The sequence below is a fragment of the Opisthocomus hoazin genome, chromosome 8, assembly GCF_030867145.1.
Source record: "Opisthocomus hoazin isolate bOpiHoa1 chromosome 8, bOpiHoa1.hap1, whole genome shotgun sequence".
In the NCBI taxonomy this organism is placed as follows: Eukaryota; Metazoa; Chordata; class Aves; order Opisthocomiformes; family Opisthocomidae; genus Opisthocomus; species Opisthocomus hoazin.
Window position 1 is genome coordinate 8,956,066 of NC_134421.1, and position 18,096 is coordinate 8,974,161.

Genomic DNA, 18,096 nt, shown 5'->3' on the forward strand with positions numbered 1-18,096 from the left:
CAAAACAAACTTACAACAAACTGAAATGCAGGCAACAGCTACTGCCAGACTGGATCATATCCAGGATGCTGATAGCTAAGATTCAGGTTGTTGGAGAGCTGCCAGCATCAGGCCCATCACAGGGATGGGCAACAAACCCTGCAAAAGTCAGTAATGTGATCCAGCCTCTCCCGTAAAGATACTGTCGTACGCCTTACTTTGCAGGTGCTAACCAGGTTATACGTGGACTGGTTTCTAGAATTCTTCAACTGGAGAAGGGATGGAAAGAGGACTTCTCTTTGTTTTATATTGTCATATCCTTGCTGACTATTCCTAAGAGGCTTGATCGTTTTAAACCCTTTGATTTTTTTTGAAAACTCTGAGCATCACACGATTACAGAGAAATCAGCCAGAGCAAATAATTTCATGTTCTAATAATACACACATTTCCTACTTTTAATTGTTAGTCAGTTTTTGGAAGTCATTAACTCAGGAAGTCCAGAGAATCACCAGGCTTTGCCCAGAGGCTGCCAACTTCTAATGTAACAGAAAGAAAGAAAAGTAGCAAGCTACTAACAAGCACTGCTCCTTGAAAACAAACAAAAAGCCCCCTTTCAAAAACATGTAATACTTACTGGACTTGGTTCGTGCTCTCAGGGTAGAGCGTGTGGCTCAGAGTGCAGGTCTTCCCAAGAGGTATGAATCCTATAGGAGTCTTGCTGAAGACAGCCTGGACACATGAGGAGAGAAAATCAACACTTGCATCAGCTGAACGAAGCTTCCTGTGTGGAGATCACAGCTGTGCCTGATATCACCCCGTTGGCACTACGCAGCCAGGCACTTCCTTAAATGAGGCAGTAATACATAATGACTCAGAACATGGCATCTGAATCTGTGAACCCACCACTGCCAACTGGGCACAAAGGAGCTCTCTGTAATCGTTAAGAGCATTGTTACATGCAGGTTGGCAGCCACGTCCTAACTAATGCATAGATTCTGTCAGCAACCTGCCATCTTTCTTAACATTGACAGTGGCATCACAAGCGCTGAATCTCATTTACCATTGCAGAAAACACCCTCTGATAAAGTAACCTTGCATGGCAAAGAGATTTTCTCAGTTAAGGAAAGGAAATGAATTGATTCCTCTGGCATCCGAATCATGAAGCAGCAGAAGGTCTAATTTTTGGAAATCATTGACCATGTTATTTTTCTGTACCACAGTTCAGCAAAAGGGCTTGTTGAAGGAGCAAGCTATTATGTTATACCTCATAATAAACTGTGCTTCTTGAAGCGCGTCAGCAAATCGATGTAAACTACCGTATATCACAACATACCATCTCCCTCCTGGGCACCTCTACTAGCAGTGCCATGATACTGCAAATCCGCACCAACTAAATAACACCCCTCTCACTCCATGCCCACCCGCTCTCCCTCGCTATCTCTGTGTCATCTGCAAGTCTTCACACAGCTCAAAGACCCTTCTCTCACGTTCTTCACAATTGTTTTACTGCGTGCAGACGACAGGCTATTGCAGCTCGTGCAGTCATGCTCTGCTGCCCGGCTGCTAGGAACAGCGTTTCTGGAATACCTTGCACAGGCTCTTCTTAGCCAGGCAACAGTGGTATGACATACTCAAGTGAAGAGGGAAGCAGAGCACAGAGTGAGGGGGCTGAACTGCAGCTCTCCACTCCTGGGACAGGGTGATACGAAGGACAAGAACAACTCCCCGGCCAAAGACATAAACGCAGTATTCCACCCACAATAGTGCTGGATGCAGAATCTTCTGTACTATTGCAAAATCAACCCAAGCTACATCAAGATAGTAAGTCAAAAAAATAGAGAAGAAAAAATAGCCAGTAAAGCCTCCAAAATTTTTCTTCCGGTATCTTTGGATTATAGAGGTCTCAGGGGCCAGCTATAGTAACATTAAATTTAAGAAACTGATGTCTCAGAATTGATAAAGCCAGCGCGCCCTTAAAAATACTGGCTTGGTTGCAGATCTTCTCTTGTCACATTCAGACAAAGCAACTGCCTAAACAGATACAATTCAAGCTGCCAAGGATATTATCATAATCTTGCCTGGATCATTTAATTGAGTTTTTGCCAGCTCCTGCCAGAAGGTTTTGGGAACAACGATTCCCTCCTTTCTTCAATAACACTGTCCTCCCTCTTCAAAAAGAAAAATCTCTCTCATTTCCATTCGGAGCGATCCACCTTGAGAGGTTAAAATTTGCTTTCTGCAGCCATCTGCACAGGTAGGTATTCAGCGCTTGAAAAAATGGCAAAGCAATCATACAGCAATAGGACCATGGCCATAACTGAATTCGGTTTCAAGCCTGTACAAATACAACAAAAACATGTCCTTTCGCCCGATGCCTCTGCCAAACAGAGCAGCACACGCAGCTGGTCCACGGGTCTTTGAAAGTTGTGCATTTGGCTTCTCCACAATCCCTGCTCTGATGCTGGAAACTTCCCAAAGCCACGGCTTGGGAGCCACTGTGCTCCCTGAGAAAGGGAATGAAGAATAACGGGCAGAATTGCAGGACACTAGCATGGCTGACTTGTTACGCAGCAAGGTGGCTCCAGGTTAGTAAGCAACACGTCTGCAGAAGACAGCTGAGGCCAAAAGATCACAGCGGATGCACAGGACGCTTCCTCTAATAAATAAAAAAAGTTTAAAAAAATGACACTTCCTCACCTCATCTGCTCTGCGGAGAAGTCCAGTTATGACCTGAAAAACACGACAAAATGCTCGGCTCCGAGACTTCGTTTTTCGGTTACAGCAGAGAGCTACAAAATTCATACCCACATTTAGTCTTTGGAAAAGACTTAAGGAGCAGCTGCTCTTTTATGGCAGGTGCTACAGTTGCTTACAGGGGACAGGAGGCACGTTCAGTGTGCAAACATGGTGGAAACAGCACGGTTATGAGTGTGATGAGTATATGCTGGCACCAGAACCAATGCCAGTGTAAATGTTTAAACATTGAATAACGCTCTGCATAATGCAAAAACAGCACTGGTCAGTGTGCAATTAACAATGATCAATTCTAAGGCCAGGAGAAACTTGCAGGCGTATTCTGAACACTTTCTCTTAAGGTCATTGCATTTCATTTAGCCATTGCCTTACGAAGCCAGCAGTTAGCATTCCAGGAAATGCTTTAATAAAACACAGCCTTCCCTGAAAAATAGAGTATCCCCTAGTTCTGCTAGTCGTTTGCTCCTATCATTAATCATCTTGACAACAGGCATTTATTAAATATATACCGTGCTTTGCTATCACTTCCACATAAGTTTTAGATTATTTGACTTCCACTTGGCAAAACACGCATTCCTCTTGGGGAGAACAGATAAGAATGAACTTTGAAAATTAAACCATTACAGCTACATTACACAGAAAGAAAAAGTTGGAATCATGTCTCCCCAAATAATTTTCTCATTCTAGAATAAAATTCTGGAAGATAGTTCTATCACACACTCTTTCTGCCCCCACTTCCATCATCACTTTTAGACTAATAACAACTAGGAGAGTTTTCTTGTCCCCAGAAGATTATAACATTAACTGAAAACACAAGATACTAAAATACACAAATCTCTAGTAATAGCTGTTTGATGTGGTTACGTTACACAGACTCCATCTTCTCACCCTCAGCCTGACTATGATTCTCAACAAACCAGGACAAAGCTCCTGCTGTACCTCTTGTACTGTGCCATCTCCTCCTGCAATAATGATCAGATCTGTGTTTTCCATCAATTCCAGCAGCTTTTTTGCTTGTCCCTCATAATCAGTCTGAAGAAACAGAAATCCAAACATGAGAACTGAAGTGACTATTTCTAGGATTTCTCTTCTATAGAAAAAAAAAGGATCACCTATCCATTTGCTTAATAGTTATTCTCATATAGGCACATAGTGCTGTGTATTACTTACATTCACTGAGATTTCTTCAACTTTCAACACAAGTCTGCTGCCTAATGCAACGTGTGCAAGCAAATGCAGACACACAAACGCTAAATGAAATACCAGAGTAAATCTTCTTCAACAGATCTAGAATATTGCAGCAATAATTATATTTCCAGGTAGTATTACACTGAAACAAAACCACAAGCAAACCATGGTCTTGCAGAAGTCCCAACATAGTTAGCAACAAAGAGCTCAAGCGCATCTCCTGAAACACAGAATCGGCTACATAAAAGGCTACTGCCCAACAGCAAGCTGTTGACAGTGGGTTTAGCACCAATACACTGACTTTCTAAACCATCAAAACCGTTTTCTGCAAAAGTAATGCCTTTTACAGGGACATCTCAGCCTTAGTTACTGGCCCTGCCCTTTCTTCTGACTCCTCAGGTGTGAAGCTACAAAGCATCAGTTTTGAGTCTTGCAAAATTTTTTCTCTTAGGGTGGGACTATGTATTTTCAAGGGTCAGAGAGAGGCATTAATAAAAACACCATTTTAACACCAGACCTTGTGAAAAAGATTCCAAGACGGAAAGATACTTCTTTAGATAGAGTATTTCATTGCCAGGACACAGTGACTATTAAACTATCCACATATCACAGCCTCAAAAACCTGCAAAAAGATCAGAATCCTTTCATGTTTACTTTTTTCTTCTCTTTCCAAAGACAGGCTCTTTGCTAATTCACCCCATTTAGAGCTCAATGTTCTGCTTTCGCGATGCAAAAGTTGAATTATTTGGGGACACACTAAGATCTTTTCAGTGTAAAAATAAAAGGTTATTTTGAATTAATCTGCACAGTTCCACTGCACATCAAAGCTCCTCACTTCTGAATTCTGCAAGTTTGGGCAGAATTGACAACCTCAACAGCGATGGGCACGCACCACTACCCAGCACTCCAATGTTTTGAGAGTTTTCTCTCAAACATCAATTATAAAGGGCTGCTTTAGACAGACAGACAGACAAGCACATGTACTGCTTTAGCTGAAAATTAAAAACTCAGTACATGGTCTGTAAATTAACTGTGAATTAAAAAGAAAAAGATTAAGCACCAGCTTAGTATCTCAGTATTTATTTCTTCTCACAAGATGTCTACAGGACAATTGAGAATTTCAAACGCATTCAGAACTGAATTTCAGTTCTTCAAGAGGACAAAGCAGAGCAGACAATAGATCTGTATCAACAGAACGGTTCTCACCTTAACCACAGTTACATCCAAGCCAGATAAGTGCAAAATTGGAGCTGCATTCTTTTCAAAAAGGTTCCCGGCTTTGCTAGATGAAACAGAGTAAAAACTATTTCATTAGTCCGGTGGCTAAAAAAATTAAAAAGGAAAGAAACAAATGAATAACAAGAAGAAATCTACTTAAAAACAGAGCATACAATCTACACAATCAGTCACTCAACGTGCCAGTCAGGAAAGACGAGATTTCATTTGGTTCAAATGTATTACATTTCTAGACTCGTAGCTCAGATGTCAGCTTTTTGTTCCAGTTTTAACAAATGCAGAAGCGGTTATCTAGCTTTCTCCAAAAATAATTAAAAAAAAAATGCAAAACAAGAACTCCAGAAATTTATTAGAAAATTCATGAGTTACAGAGCACCAGGCTTTACTACCACAAAAGAGGTCCGCTTAAGTTTTCAGAAAGATTTTTAAAACATATTTACAGTTGTATATGATTAAATAAGTTCAGAAGCAAAATTTTAGCTGACTTTCTTTTGTTATAGGACCCATGCATTTTCTGCCTGTAACCACACAATAAAATAATTATGCCATTAACTATAAATTGTTTACAAGTAGAAACATGAGACGAAGTCGGAGATTTAATTTATTAGCACTTTGCATTTTCCAATCATGGGTGTTTTGAACAAAAGCATATTAAGTCCAAGCACTTCCATGTCAGATATACAACTCCTTTCATCTTGTCACTGACAACTCCCCGCCCCTCCCTATGATGCAACTGATACGAAGCTTAGCTGATCAGCCGAAACAAACAGACACTATATCCAAGATAACCGTTATTCTGCTAATGAGTATGCAAAAATAGCAGCCACCCTCTTCCAGGAGTCTTGCTCTGAGCCCATAATGAGCCTCTCAGTTTGTGGGCACATCCCTTTCAAGGACAGGTTCCCACAGAAGTAAGATCACAGCTGGCTAACTTCAAGTCTTGAAGCAATCAAGGTCATCGCTTACTTCTATAGTTTTGAAGATGGAAATCTATCACAGACTAAAGTGTGGAAGGAATACAAAGCAATTCCACACACGGAGGAATGACAAAGGCCGAAACAAAGGATAAAAGAAAAATGAAAAATATACTTCCATTTAGAAATCTTTCTTTCAACTCAAGCATCTAGTTCTATTTCTCATCCCAGTATTTTTGGTGAAATAAAGTTTGGCATAGTTACATAGCACCAGCTTGGCATCATAGGGAGGCAAAAATGAGCTAAAAAATCTGGCTGGCTTTTATAGTGGATAGCAGAGCAAAAATACAGAAAGAGTGCCTCACATATGAGTGTAGGAAAGAGGAAATTTTACCCTTTGCAAGCTGCTGGGTTGAGGAACACCGTTGCTTTCTTCAGTGGCATACTGGAAGGGATCAGCTGGTTGCCAAAAGCCTAAGTGAGATAAAAAGAGCAGAGTTCTGTTTATCTTTTAAGCACATTGGTAAAACAGTTCAAAATAATGCATCTCTGCAAATGTCAGTGGGCTTTCAAGCCTCGTGACATTCAAATGACTTCCATTTTCAGCCAGTGCACAGGTCTCCTATTCAAAGACCTGCAATCTTAGCAACAGCTCACACCACTGTCACAAGTACTTTTTAGCTCATTTTTACAATTCCACCACCATTTAATTTTTGTCAAGCTCTGGTTTTCTGCCACGGGCAGAGATCCAGGGAACTATCCTTGACTCCAAGGTTACTTTGATTTTCCTTCCTTACGTAATTCTCATGCATCTTCTTTCTGCATCTTTTTCCACTTCTGTATTTCATTTCTTATATCTCTTCTGCTCATTTTTGTATTTTCTATGCTTTTTAAAAATGCGAAAGATAACCAGCAGAGAATTTGCCCTGACCTATAAGCAAGCTCACTGTTTCTCAGACATTTTTTATTCCTAATGCCTCCATATAAAAATCACTGAATTCATCTTGAACTTTTAATCAAATTCTGAATAGGTGTCTTGATTTTAAATTCTTCAAGGGTTACTCCATACAGCCTCTCATACCTTTTAGCTATTTGTACCTATTTCCATAGCTTTTCAGACCAGGAGAGGCAAGAAAAGGCAAAGCTTCCACACATGTTACTCCGCACTCTGTAAGCCTCTTTCAGGTCACTTAAAGCTATCCTCACCACCACACCAAATGGAACTGGTTTTGAGCACAAGGATGACAGCGTACTCAGCAGTACCATCCAGAAGCCCCAGAATAAAGCAGCAACAAAAGGCTACTGTGCTGAACACAAGACATAGTCAACTGTCCCTGTTGTTTTTTTTCCACATTTCTCTTGAAAGCTGATCCTCCTAGCAGGTATTTTTATATTGAGGAAGGTCAACACTGTACACAAAGCACAGTAGATTTTAGTGATCGTTAGCTGCTTAAATTTATAATTAATTCCAGTTGCCAACTTTGCTCAGGAAACCTCAACGAAGAGTAGTGCGCAGCTGGCTATGTTGCTTAAAGCATTCGAATTTCTTCTTCAAGCAAGGAAAACGATGAGAGAAGTTGCTGAGAGTAAAGGAATCTTCAAAGAAAGGGAAACAAATCAATAGCTCTTAAGCTTTATTCAAACATCAGCTGGAAAACAGACCAACTTATTTTATTGCAATTGTTGAGCGGGAATTGGGAAACAGCATGTTACAGCTGTTAGAAACAATTAATTATTTGCTTGGGGGGGCACAATGTGATGTATTTTCTTGCTCTAAATAACCTAATGAGGCTCATAAAGAATTTATGAGTAATGACATAATCACTTCTTTATGTAATATAGACAGACATTTGTGTTACGTACAGGGGCATTTCTAAAGCAAATACTGATTTTTAAGACAGGAAATAAAAAAATAATAATGCAACATACTAAAAGTCTTTTTTTTTTTCCAAAGCACAACATAAGACAACTTAAAGCCAGACATTAAAAATGGTTATTAAATATATAAAAATATATTTAATTTTTCACTTCCTTGTCAAATGCACACTTCCAGGTATTGCATTTCTGGACTTCCAAGATGACAGTCACTATTTTGCAACTATGAAAAACCCTCTCTACAAAGGCTTTATAATGCTTTATGAATACTAACAGAGAAACTACATTCCTTTACAGGAAACTATCCCTGCTTCACAGTGCAAGTTGTTTGCCAGCTACACAGGACCTCGAACACATGCCCAGAGTTCAGTAACAACAAGGTCAATCAGCAAGACCACATTTGCAAGGGAAGTCCAGTCAGCTAACACTGGCTTATTCCAGAGAAGGAGCTGGAAAAGGGTTAAAATATGATAATGGGTTCTTTTCTATATAATCTCTCTATGATCATTTGCCACTCCAAGGCTGACACCATAAACTGGTATTTAAATTCAGACGTGCACGGTGGAGTCTTTGCATGAAACACTTCGGTAGCGGATACTCTGGCAGGAAGGTGGGTGCCAAATCAACTTGGTATTGTAACAGGCTTAAAAACTTAAAAATCTGATGTAAAAATAATAGGGAACCCCCTCCCACTTCACTCAGACTAAACTACTTCTTGGGTGAGTCTGCCTCTATTTTTTCCCCAATACTTACTCAGCACCATAAATGCAAGTAGCATTTTTCAGACAACTACAGACTGTTGTTCTTCTGAAGAACATATCAGACATTTAATGCCTTACTGCTGTATTACTGCGTGTTTTCAAGCAGTATTTGGCATTGACACATCAGTGAGAATGGAAATTACAGCAAGAATTGATTACTAGGCTTTCTAGTTCACTCCTTTCTAACGCAGGAGTCTTCTGCAGGATATTTTCTCAGGCTTTAACCACTGAAATTGTAGGAAGCTCTACTGACTGTGCTTTTGCACTTTCATTTGCAAAAATAAGCCACAATGGAATAGATCCCATCACTTAATGACTGGAATTAAGAAACAGGAAAGTCAGAATTTCCTCAACAGCACTATCTTCTTGTACCAGTCTTTCCTTAGCAGTTACACCTTTTTGACAGCATACACACTTAGATCCTTTAACTTCTCCTGATGTACCATTTCATCAGTGCCTTTTTTAAAAGTTTTTTATTTTGGTCAGCATGCTTCAAATACTGAGGTAGTAAGTGCTATTTTTGGTGATATAAAAAACTTCTATCACTTTGATATTATGCAGTAAACATGAATATTAAAAACATAAAAATCCAGAACAACTGATACTATGAGTTGGAAACGCATTTGGCTCTGAAGCTATAAGAATGATTTATGAAAGCAGCATTTTCAGGGAAATACTTTTCTTATTCTTTCATGAGACTTGAGCTCCCTCACATCTATTCTGGCATGAAGTTCCATTGCCCACACCAAGTTGCAGTAAATATCTTTCCCTCAACAGCAAACAGCCTAAAACTGAGATTATTCAGGTGCACCACAGAAGCAGGGTAATCTCTAAGAAAATTCTTTAATGAGGAAAAACATCTTTCACCGTTCTTCTCAGGCCCTAGTACACAGCAACGATGGGAGCAGAGTTACACCCTGCAAAATCGCCAAGATCTGGCATGGAGAAGCAGGTTTAGAATAACCTTTATTTGTGGGAGGTAGAAAGGCTCTTAAAACCCCACAGCACAGCACCAAGGTAATCAGAGCCAGTAAGCAGTCGCTGTGCAGCGATGTCACCCATGGGCAGCAGCACTTGCACCCCTGAAAGACTGCACGTCAAGGGTAAGAGTTCTTTATGGGAATACTTCAGCATGGGAACTTGTTCACTGCTGGTTGCCCACACAGACCACAAACTACAAAATGCAATAGTCAGTACACTTGGTAACAACCCCTTTCTCTCTGAATACTAGCTTTCTTGTCAGCGATCAGCAAATGGGTTGTCTCCATTGAGTTCCCAGTACACAGGTCTCAAAAACGCTAGGTCAGCCACCATACCTCGTATCCTCAATAAACGCACTCAGGCTCAAATAGACAAGGGCAAGGTCCCTCCAGCCAAGCACTAACATGAAGCAGTTTGCACTGCTTCTGCCCAGACTACACCCATCATGGTGGATCTGAGATTTCAGTCTCCTGCCTTATCAACAAATCATCTTCCTACCAGGACCGTACAGGCACAGAGCAATCACACCTGCAGAAACGGAGGTCTGGGTAGCTACAGCAGTAACTAAGGTCACCCCAACGATAACGCTGCACCGTCCATCGCAACAGCAGTCAGGGCATGAAAGGTACAGGACCCCAGCTGCAGGCCTCATCCACCCTTTGGCACTTTTAGCAAAAGAACACAGATGGCATCGTTATAAGGCTTGTCACGTAGAGAGGGCCCGCTGGGAAAATCTCACAAGCCCTGCACAACCAAGATAAGAGCGAGATTTTAATCTAATTTTATCACTTTATACGGTATTACCTGGGCTTGCTGGCATGCAGCTCTTCGTAGCAGGTTATCACTATGAGGTAAGACAGAAAAGAGAGTGGACATTAGGTTGTGTAAGCTTGAAACAATTTGCCCCTTTTTAAAACATAGGTACATACCCTTCTTACACACACTTTGACAGCACTAAAATAAAAAATACAGGTTCTTTAAGACCTATTTAACACATTTTAAGGATGAAACACACCCATTTAAGCACACATGCATAGTTTTTTTCTGCATGTGCACACAAACACCCTTTCTATAGTAAAGAAAAGCAGAAAACAAAGACCAGGATGCCAAGTGTGCTGAGATTACATAAGCTGTGAGACACTGTATAACTGTGATTTAAATTGCTACATAACTGTACTCTAGATCCAAGGTGTGTTTTTTTCCAGTGTTAATATTGCCTGTTATTTACACTGAAGGTACTTACCATTCTGGCAGCATAGAAGGGATTTAGAGCAGACTTAAGTGTAACTTCCATGGACTTAAATCTTTGTGCATTGTAATTGTGAACTCCCCTCTCCATCGGTTTGTAAGCCGAACACATGTTAATGCAGCACCTACCACCCACCTAGGTCTGAGCATGGCCTAAAGCAGTAACTCAGAGAAGTGACAATACTCAACTCACCTAAGTGAAGTTTAAAAATAAAGAAGAAACTATTAGATACATCACTGATGGCCATTTCAGAAATAAATTCCAGACTAATCCTTGTGCTTGTCACTGGTGACAGACAGCATAAGCAAGGTGGCAAGCAGGGTATAGCTGACAAGCAAACTGGAGACAGAGCTACCGAGTGAGGAAAAATAAATCAGTTCTTCCCCAGACCAAAAGCCCTACTGGCCCTTGCAGACAAAACAGGAGTCCTGTCCTGCACTGTCCAACATCTCACCTGTCCTCTAGACACCAGACATGCTTCCTTCTTGCTGAAACCAATCAACTCCTTCAGCTTTCCCATGCCAACACCTGGCAAGGCAGTACATTATTGCCTCAAAAATACCAAGTACAAGAAACCCCAATTATAGTCAGCCCACCAAAATGAATATACTACACCAATTAAAAGGATCCAAGGCCAAACACAAAACACACAACCAGGGAGGCAGCACGCTGTGGTTCATCACACCAAATCCTGCAATGGAAATGGCAGCCTTGGTCAGACCTCTCGACCCACGCACCAGCGTGATCTACTCAATTCCACCAGCTTAGGCTATTTATCTGTCACTGGAGCTGTATAAGCTGCTCTTTTTGACATCACCAAAAGATGCTGCAATGTCCTAAAGGGAGAAGCAGGTAACTTCAGGTGAGACATAAACTTGGGTTCTGAGAAAAATCACTTTACAGATTTATTCCTGGTAATAATAAAAAGACAAAGGAAGAAATCATGGAAAAATAAAATACATGAATAATACCTCACCAGGCTAACAAGTAGCTGGAATGTCTAAATAAAATTTCCTCAGAGGCATGCTTTTAACCGTCATGTTTGCTCCTTAAAACCAAAGGAATAAGTTATTTCTGTTAAGCATCTGAAATATTACTTAGAGGAGCGACGGACTGGGTTTTGACTGCAGTGATATAATGAAAGCGCACTAGTTAAAATAACCATCTCTGAAAGGTTTGTGTTCCAAGCTAAACAACACTGTCACAGCCAATTCCAGCTCCATCAAGACAGCGTGACAGGCTAAGGCCACACTGCGCCGCTGAGGGCACAAGCCCTCATACAGGGACTTCTTTTCCCCTCTGTGACTATGTGTGGCCAGAGCAAACACAAAAGCAATGTCAACACCTAAAGCTGAAATACTACAGGATATCACGAAAACCCCACTATCAAATGATGGCTGCACAGTCGAGGTATTTGAGAACTGCTGTCTTAACCTTATTAACAAATTCTACTCAAATCCATGTTATCTGTTTACTTCACATTGATGCTATTTTGTTCAGAAGTCAAGCTGTGTCACATCATCAGTCAGTATGTTCTCCTGGTGCCCGCAGCGTTATACTGCAGTTTTAATTGCCTTTAAAATGGAATCCAGCACAACTTTTCACATGTGAGCTCTCCGTCCCAACCTGCAAACATCCCCGAAACGACTGTCAAGGATGTAAACTGGATTCAGCTCAACAGAGTCTAAACCACAAAAATTAGGCTTGAGAGTTTAGATGTCAGTTTATTTTCTCCTGCACCGAAGCACTTACAGAAAAGTCCACTCTGGTACAACTCGTTTTGGTGTCAAAGGAAAGGTTTAGGTTCTGAGACCAGAAGAACCATTTACTGTCCAGTAATTACTAGGTGATTTGTCTCACCTCTCCAGTAGCACAGCACCCAGAATGCCATGCCATCCCAGCCATACTCATAGGATTCCCACTGACTGAACTCAGACATATATTTCAAAGCCATCCGAGTCTGGCTTAAAGATCTCCCAATTTTCGCTCAAAGATGCCAGGTAATGGGGAAATATTTTTTTCCTTAAAATGTTATGTCAACACTTAACTACCTTCACACTTATGAGAAAAAACGCACAAGTGCACTCACAGGGTCTGTATCTGTGAGAACAGCAGTCCTCCTCCTGTATCACAGCTCTTACCTTTAACTCATCTCATGTGGCTCACCTTAAGGACCACAAGTGGGTCTGAAGCAGTCTGTGGGTCATACCAATTCATAAACTTAGGTAGAAAAGCATTAAAAATAGCAAAAAGGTAACTTCTTAAAGTCTTCTGTCTTGGTACATATCAGATCATCAAAATATGGCTTCTTACCAGCAGAGGAGACTTGAATAATAAACGTAAGACTTTCTTGATGTTTTTGTACTTTATTGACTAATATTATGTAGTAACAAAGCCTTTTCATTGACACTTGAACAAGAGCAGGTAGAGGCTGAGGGAAATTGCTGCACTGCCTTACAGAACACACACACATTTCTTCTAACTTGCACCATATCCACAGCAAACTAAAAATCAATTTTTGCTTTATGTTTCCCCTAAGGGCTTACAGACACAGCTCCGGCCTTACAGCAAAACAGGCGCTCAGTACTGCATCTGCTGGCCGACCCAGGGCTGCCTCCCCGCTGCGAGAATTCAGCATCGCACAGCTTCCATCTGGGCCAGCTTGCTTAAGCAGTGAAAAAGTGGGAGACAGAGAGGAACGAGCAGTGGCAGTGGGGTACAGAAGAAAGAGGATGTCCCGAGCTGACCCCACCGACAGAACTTTGCCTGGGTCGACGAAGGTACCAGTCAATCCTGCAAGGCCGGCAGCCACTGCAGCGCAGACTCTCGGGAGAACAGAGCAGGCTGAGGCCAAAGCAAGGAACCAGCGCAGAAGGGAAGGCAGAGCAACAGCCCAGAGCTCACCAGGTGCCAGCCCTGCCAGGCTGCCGGAACGCAGCGGGCTGTGAGAGCACGGCATCCGTACCAGCCGCCAGAACGGGGGCTGTTCTGATCTGTCTGCAACATCCCCAGCACAGCACTGGTGGCCACCACTCCCACCCGAAGCGCTTTCACCTGGAATAGGGAATTAACACTCTTACACAGGAGCACGCAATTTAGTACCTATGCTCCTCCAGCTGAGGCCAGGGCTGAAGGGACGGCTCCCATGAGGAAACGTCAGCCAGGGCAGCAATGAACTCAACACAGAGGAGACAGCAAACTTGACCCGAAGCAGCTGTTTGAGGCCCACAGCTGCAGCACGGGTAAGCCTTTGTCTTGGAGCCAACCAAAGCAACTCCCTTAAAAGTGACCATACTGCAAATGTACAAAGAAGCTCAGGTGTGAGATCCCATTTCAAAAAGGGTTATCAGCATTGAATCTCAGACTATTGAGTACGTTTGAGCAAAAAGAAGCCTCTCCAGTTCAGTGTGTGCATCGAAGAGGAGCAACTTGACCAAAGCTGTGCACGCAGGATCGCTCCTCAAGAGCTATAGCACAACTCCTAAAAAGAGATTTTATCTTAGCAGAGAGCTTTTTGGCTGCTTCAAAAAGAGCACAGCATCCTTTTTGCTGGATATTAGCATTTGCTTCCAGCTTGACTTTGGAAGGGCATGAAAGACAAATCTCAGTTTTCATCAGCTTTACCCAAGCCTCAGAATTTATACTCTGTTTTTTTTGACAAAGTTTTGATGAAATAAAGTCAGCCACTCAGGAAGTACATGCAGAAAGGTGACAAAGTGAGTTATCAGTTGGCAAACACGCAGAGACTAACATTCAAATTATAGATAACAATAACACTCAGATTACTGGCAAGCAGTCAAAGGCCCAGATGCCTTGCCAGCATTTTCTACAGAGAAACTCAATACTGACATGTACAGAGTAACACTGAGTATCTGAGGAGTCCATTGCCTCAGTGCAATATTGAGGGTCCACATCCTGACAAAGTGATGATCACTTACCCACTGATACCACTGTAACAGTCCAGCCAAATCTGACAATCAGTTAAGCTGATGGCCATCATGCCAGAGATTAAATTCCTGCTGATTTGACATAGCTGGTGACTCACTGAACCACCTGGACATACAAAGAACAGCAGCAGCTCAATTCAGGAGAGGCGACCCAGGACATAAAGGTGAGAGGGGCTTCCAAACTTGGTGGAAATTTTAAAACAGTCACATGGTGTTTTTATCTGTAATCAGCCTCACGTATATATGTTAAACATAAGTACGCTACGGTGTATGAGCACGTATCTGACCATCTGCATACCCTCTAAGCTTTGATCTAGTACATTAAATTCAGTGTCCCTCAAACCTGTAGTATGATATGCTACACATTAAAATGATGCTAATAGATAAATTCATGCAATCAGAGAAATTGAAGGGAGACAATCTCACATGCGACAACATTGAGTGATCTTTTTACCTCTCCAATACTACAAGAGTATTCGCTATCCTAAATGCAAGACAATGGATTTTTACAACATATTCTTTTATGAGAAAGAAAGGAATTTTAAGACTCAACAAGGTTTTGTAAGAATAGCAATAGGGTTTTAGTTACCAGTAGTTTAACCAGACATAATGCCTGTCATTTCACACTTGAAAAACCTTTGCCACCTCGTAATCAATGCCTCTTTTGAAGAGGCACCTTCTGTTATATTACATACTTAGAAGGGCTGAATCATAAATCGGGGAGGGGGAATCAGCACAAAGTTTCTTCTTTACTCTTCCTGTTCATCCAAAACCCTTGCTGTTAAATAAGCCAGTATTTCATAGAATCATTTGAACAAACACCTCCAAAGATGAAAGGCTAACACACGGATCCAGAAACTAAATGCCACATGAAGAAAGTATCATACAAGCCTGGGCCAAGAAGCTTCTCGACCTTTACAGTCATCGTCATCCACAACCTTCAGACTAACTCAGCGATGAACCCTTGCACTCCAGAGGCCCTCTTTTCTCTACAGCCTGTGGAGCACAAGGGACCCCACAGCACAGTATGCAGGGTGCAGGAGGGGGACACCGGGTCCATTTCCAGGCTGGGAAAAGGCACAGGGAACAAGTCTGGAAAAGGTAACATTCTTCTTGTCCATGTTTGTCCACGTAGCATCCTCCCAAATCTTAAGGCAGTACTCCAGAGCTCTTCTGTCCCTATGGGCACGTAGAGACTGACTATAGAAGAGTTGCCATTTATTTGCAGGACAGACTGTTGTTTACGATAGCTCCGCTTAGTGCAGGCATCCAAACAAAGAATGAACCTTGAGAAGTCAAAAAAGCAAACGGTCTTCTCCTTGCAAGAGAAATATCTTAGAAAATCCACAAGGATGGTAAAGCCAAGAAGAGGAATGCAGGATGGGAAACAAAAATTTTCTTCAGCTGCAAATAAATGAGCAACACCTCAGACAGCTAATTCCAAGAAGTCAGAGGCTAATCTGAATTGATGCTGTGCTAAAGCAAGCCCCTTCGTCAGAAGCTCCAGTGATGTCAGCAACCGAAGCACAAGACTTCACTAAACCTTTAATCTGTTCTAAAAGGGCAAATATAAGTCTAGTCAAGTATGCCTCATGCATAGTAATTTAGCCTCTGATGTAGAAAACAGCAGGCCTCACGGCCAGCATAGCCCATACGTGGTTCCCTCACTAACATCTTCAAGTATCGCCTGCAGCAGTCTGTGCTTGTACGTGGGGCAAAGGGCACCTCTCACGCTCCCCAGCATAACTGGTACATCAACAAAGAAACTGGGAAGAGGGAATGTACAAAAAAAAACCCCACCAAAAGCCATCACCACATCCAGAGGCAAAACAAGCTGCAGAGAGGAATCCTGGCCTATTCCCTGCTCTCCAGAAGCCACAAGGTAAGGCCTTCGCTGTGCACAGAGCAGCACGCAAGGGCTGCTGAGACCCCTCTGAATTCCCACACTCTTGCCACCAGTTTCTTCTCTCACTCCTCGTTTTTCTTTTTCCTGGCTAAAATAATCCTCCATAGAGAAATGGCTAAACAGTTGTCACTTCTTCCAAACAGTATTTAAATCTGAAAGCAGTACTTAGCAGCTGTGCTTCAGTCTACATCGAAGCCACACAGGGCTGTTTGTCATCATAGGATTTCCGACCTTGCACTTCCAATGTCTGTATTTTCCCTTACAGGTAAAAGGGGAGACTGAAGAGTGGGATGTGGAAACTCCCCCCCCCCCCCCAACTGGGTTAAAACACCATGCGCACACTTGGTGCAAATAACCTCCAAGCACTGAAATTTAGATACAAAAAGTTCCCTTTTCATTTGTTTGTCTTTCGTATTTTCCTCCTTATTCACCGCCACATCACCTCATGGTATGCTTCACGTTCTCCGTGATCATAATGTGTTTTCAGTTACTGCACAGGAAACCAAGACAGCTGCAACCAACAGTACACAGGCACACATATTCCCAGAAACAACGGACATGAAGGAGAGACTGTTTGTGTCTGACGCTGCTCCTAAGCCTCCTCAAGGACCTGCTCTTCGTATGCACAAGGAGCAGATACAGTCCTCTTCTCGGTGCTCTATTTCAGTAGCTCTCTGTACCTTCAGTACCCAGGCCTGACCTGCATTCTGCTGTCATTAGGATCTGTGGCAACAGAAGACCAGTAAAGAGGCCACTTGCACAAGCAGGGTACCTGGAAAGATCACAGGCTGCTCTGCCCCACCAGCAGCCCCTCACATGAATGCCGCAGAGCAATTTCTTCCTCCTTGTTTTGTACATTTCGTTTATTCTTTTGGCTAACAGGTATCTAGAATGATAGAGCTTCAAGTAATTATTCATCTACATTTCACTATTTTATCTGAATTCAAAGTTCACATCACCAGAAGGAAAAGCAGAATGCAAGCTCAAGGACTCACTGACATCACATTAAGGCATCAAAAACACCCAACCTGTTTAGCACAAATATTTCTGCTTACAACACGGCGGTATACTATGTACTACTTCTCTGTCTGTTGGTCTGTGTAGGCACACACGTGAAACCATGACCTTGCCACCACCACTTTCACAGTTACTCTCCACCTTACCATAACCTGCCCTACAATCAGCAATTACCAGGGAAAAAAGTATGGAGGGAGAGTTATTTTGCTGGTTGCCCTGAGTCAACTGAGCCTTAATGCTTCAGGTAAGAAGTAAGCAACTAAAGCAGATGTACCGTTCAAAACAAAG

General features: G+C 42.0%; 1 protein-coding gene across 4 annotated transcripts in view; it reads right to left on the bottom strand.

The window, feature by feature from the left end:
- Positions 1-18,096, bottom strand: part of AGK (acylglycerol kinase) — a 36,432-nt gene that overhangs the window by 17,188 nt on the left and 1,148 nt on the right. For 2 of the 4 annotated variants that reach the window (XM_075429415.1, XM_075429414.1), the window contains exons 2-7: positions 10,494-10,533; positions 6,467-6,546; positions 5,129-5,204; positions 3,674-3,766; positions 2,678-2,710; positions 615-709 (exon numbers count right to left, since the gene is read on the bottom strand). In XM_075429415.1, coding sequence (XP_075285530.1) covers positions 615-709; positions 2,678-2,710; positions 3,674-3,766; positions 5,129-5,204; positions 6,467-6,546; positions 10,494-10,533 — 417 coding nt within the window. The remainder of the gene's footprint in view (positions 1-614; positions 710-2,677; positions 2,711-3,673; positions 3,767-5,128; positions 5,205-6,466; positions 6,547-10,493; positions 10,534-18,096) is intronic. The other 2 variants (XM_075429416.1, XM_075429417.1) reach the window with 2 other exon arrangements.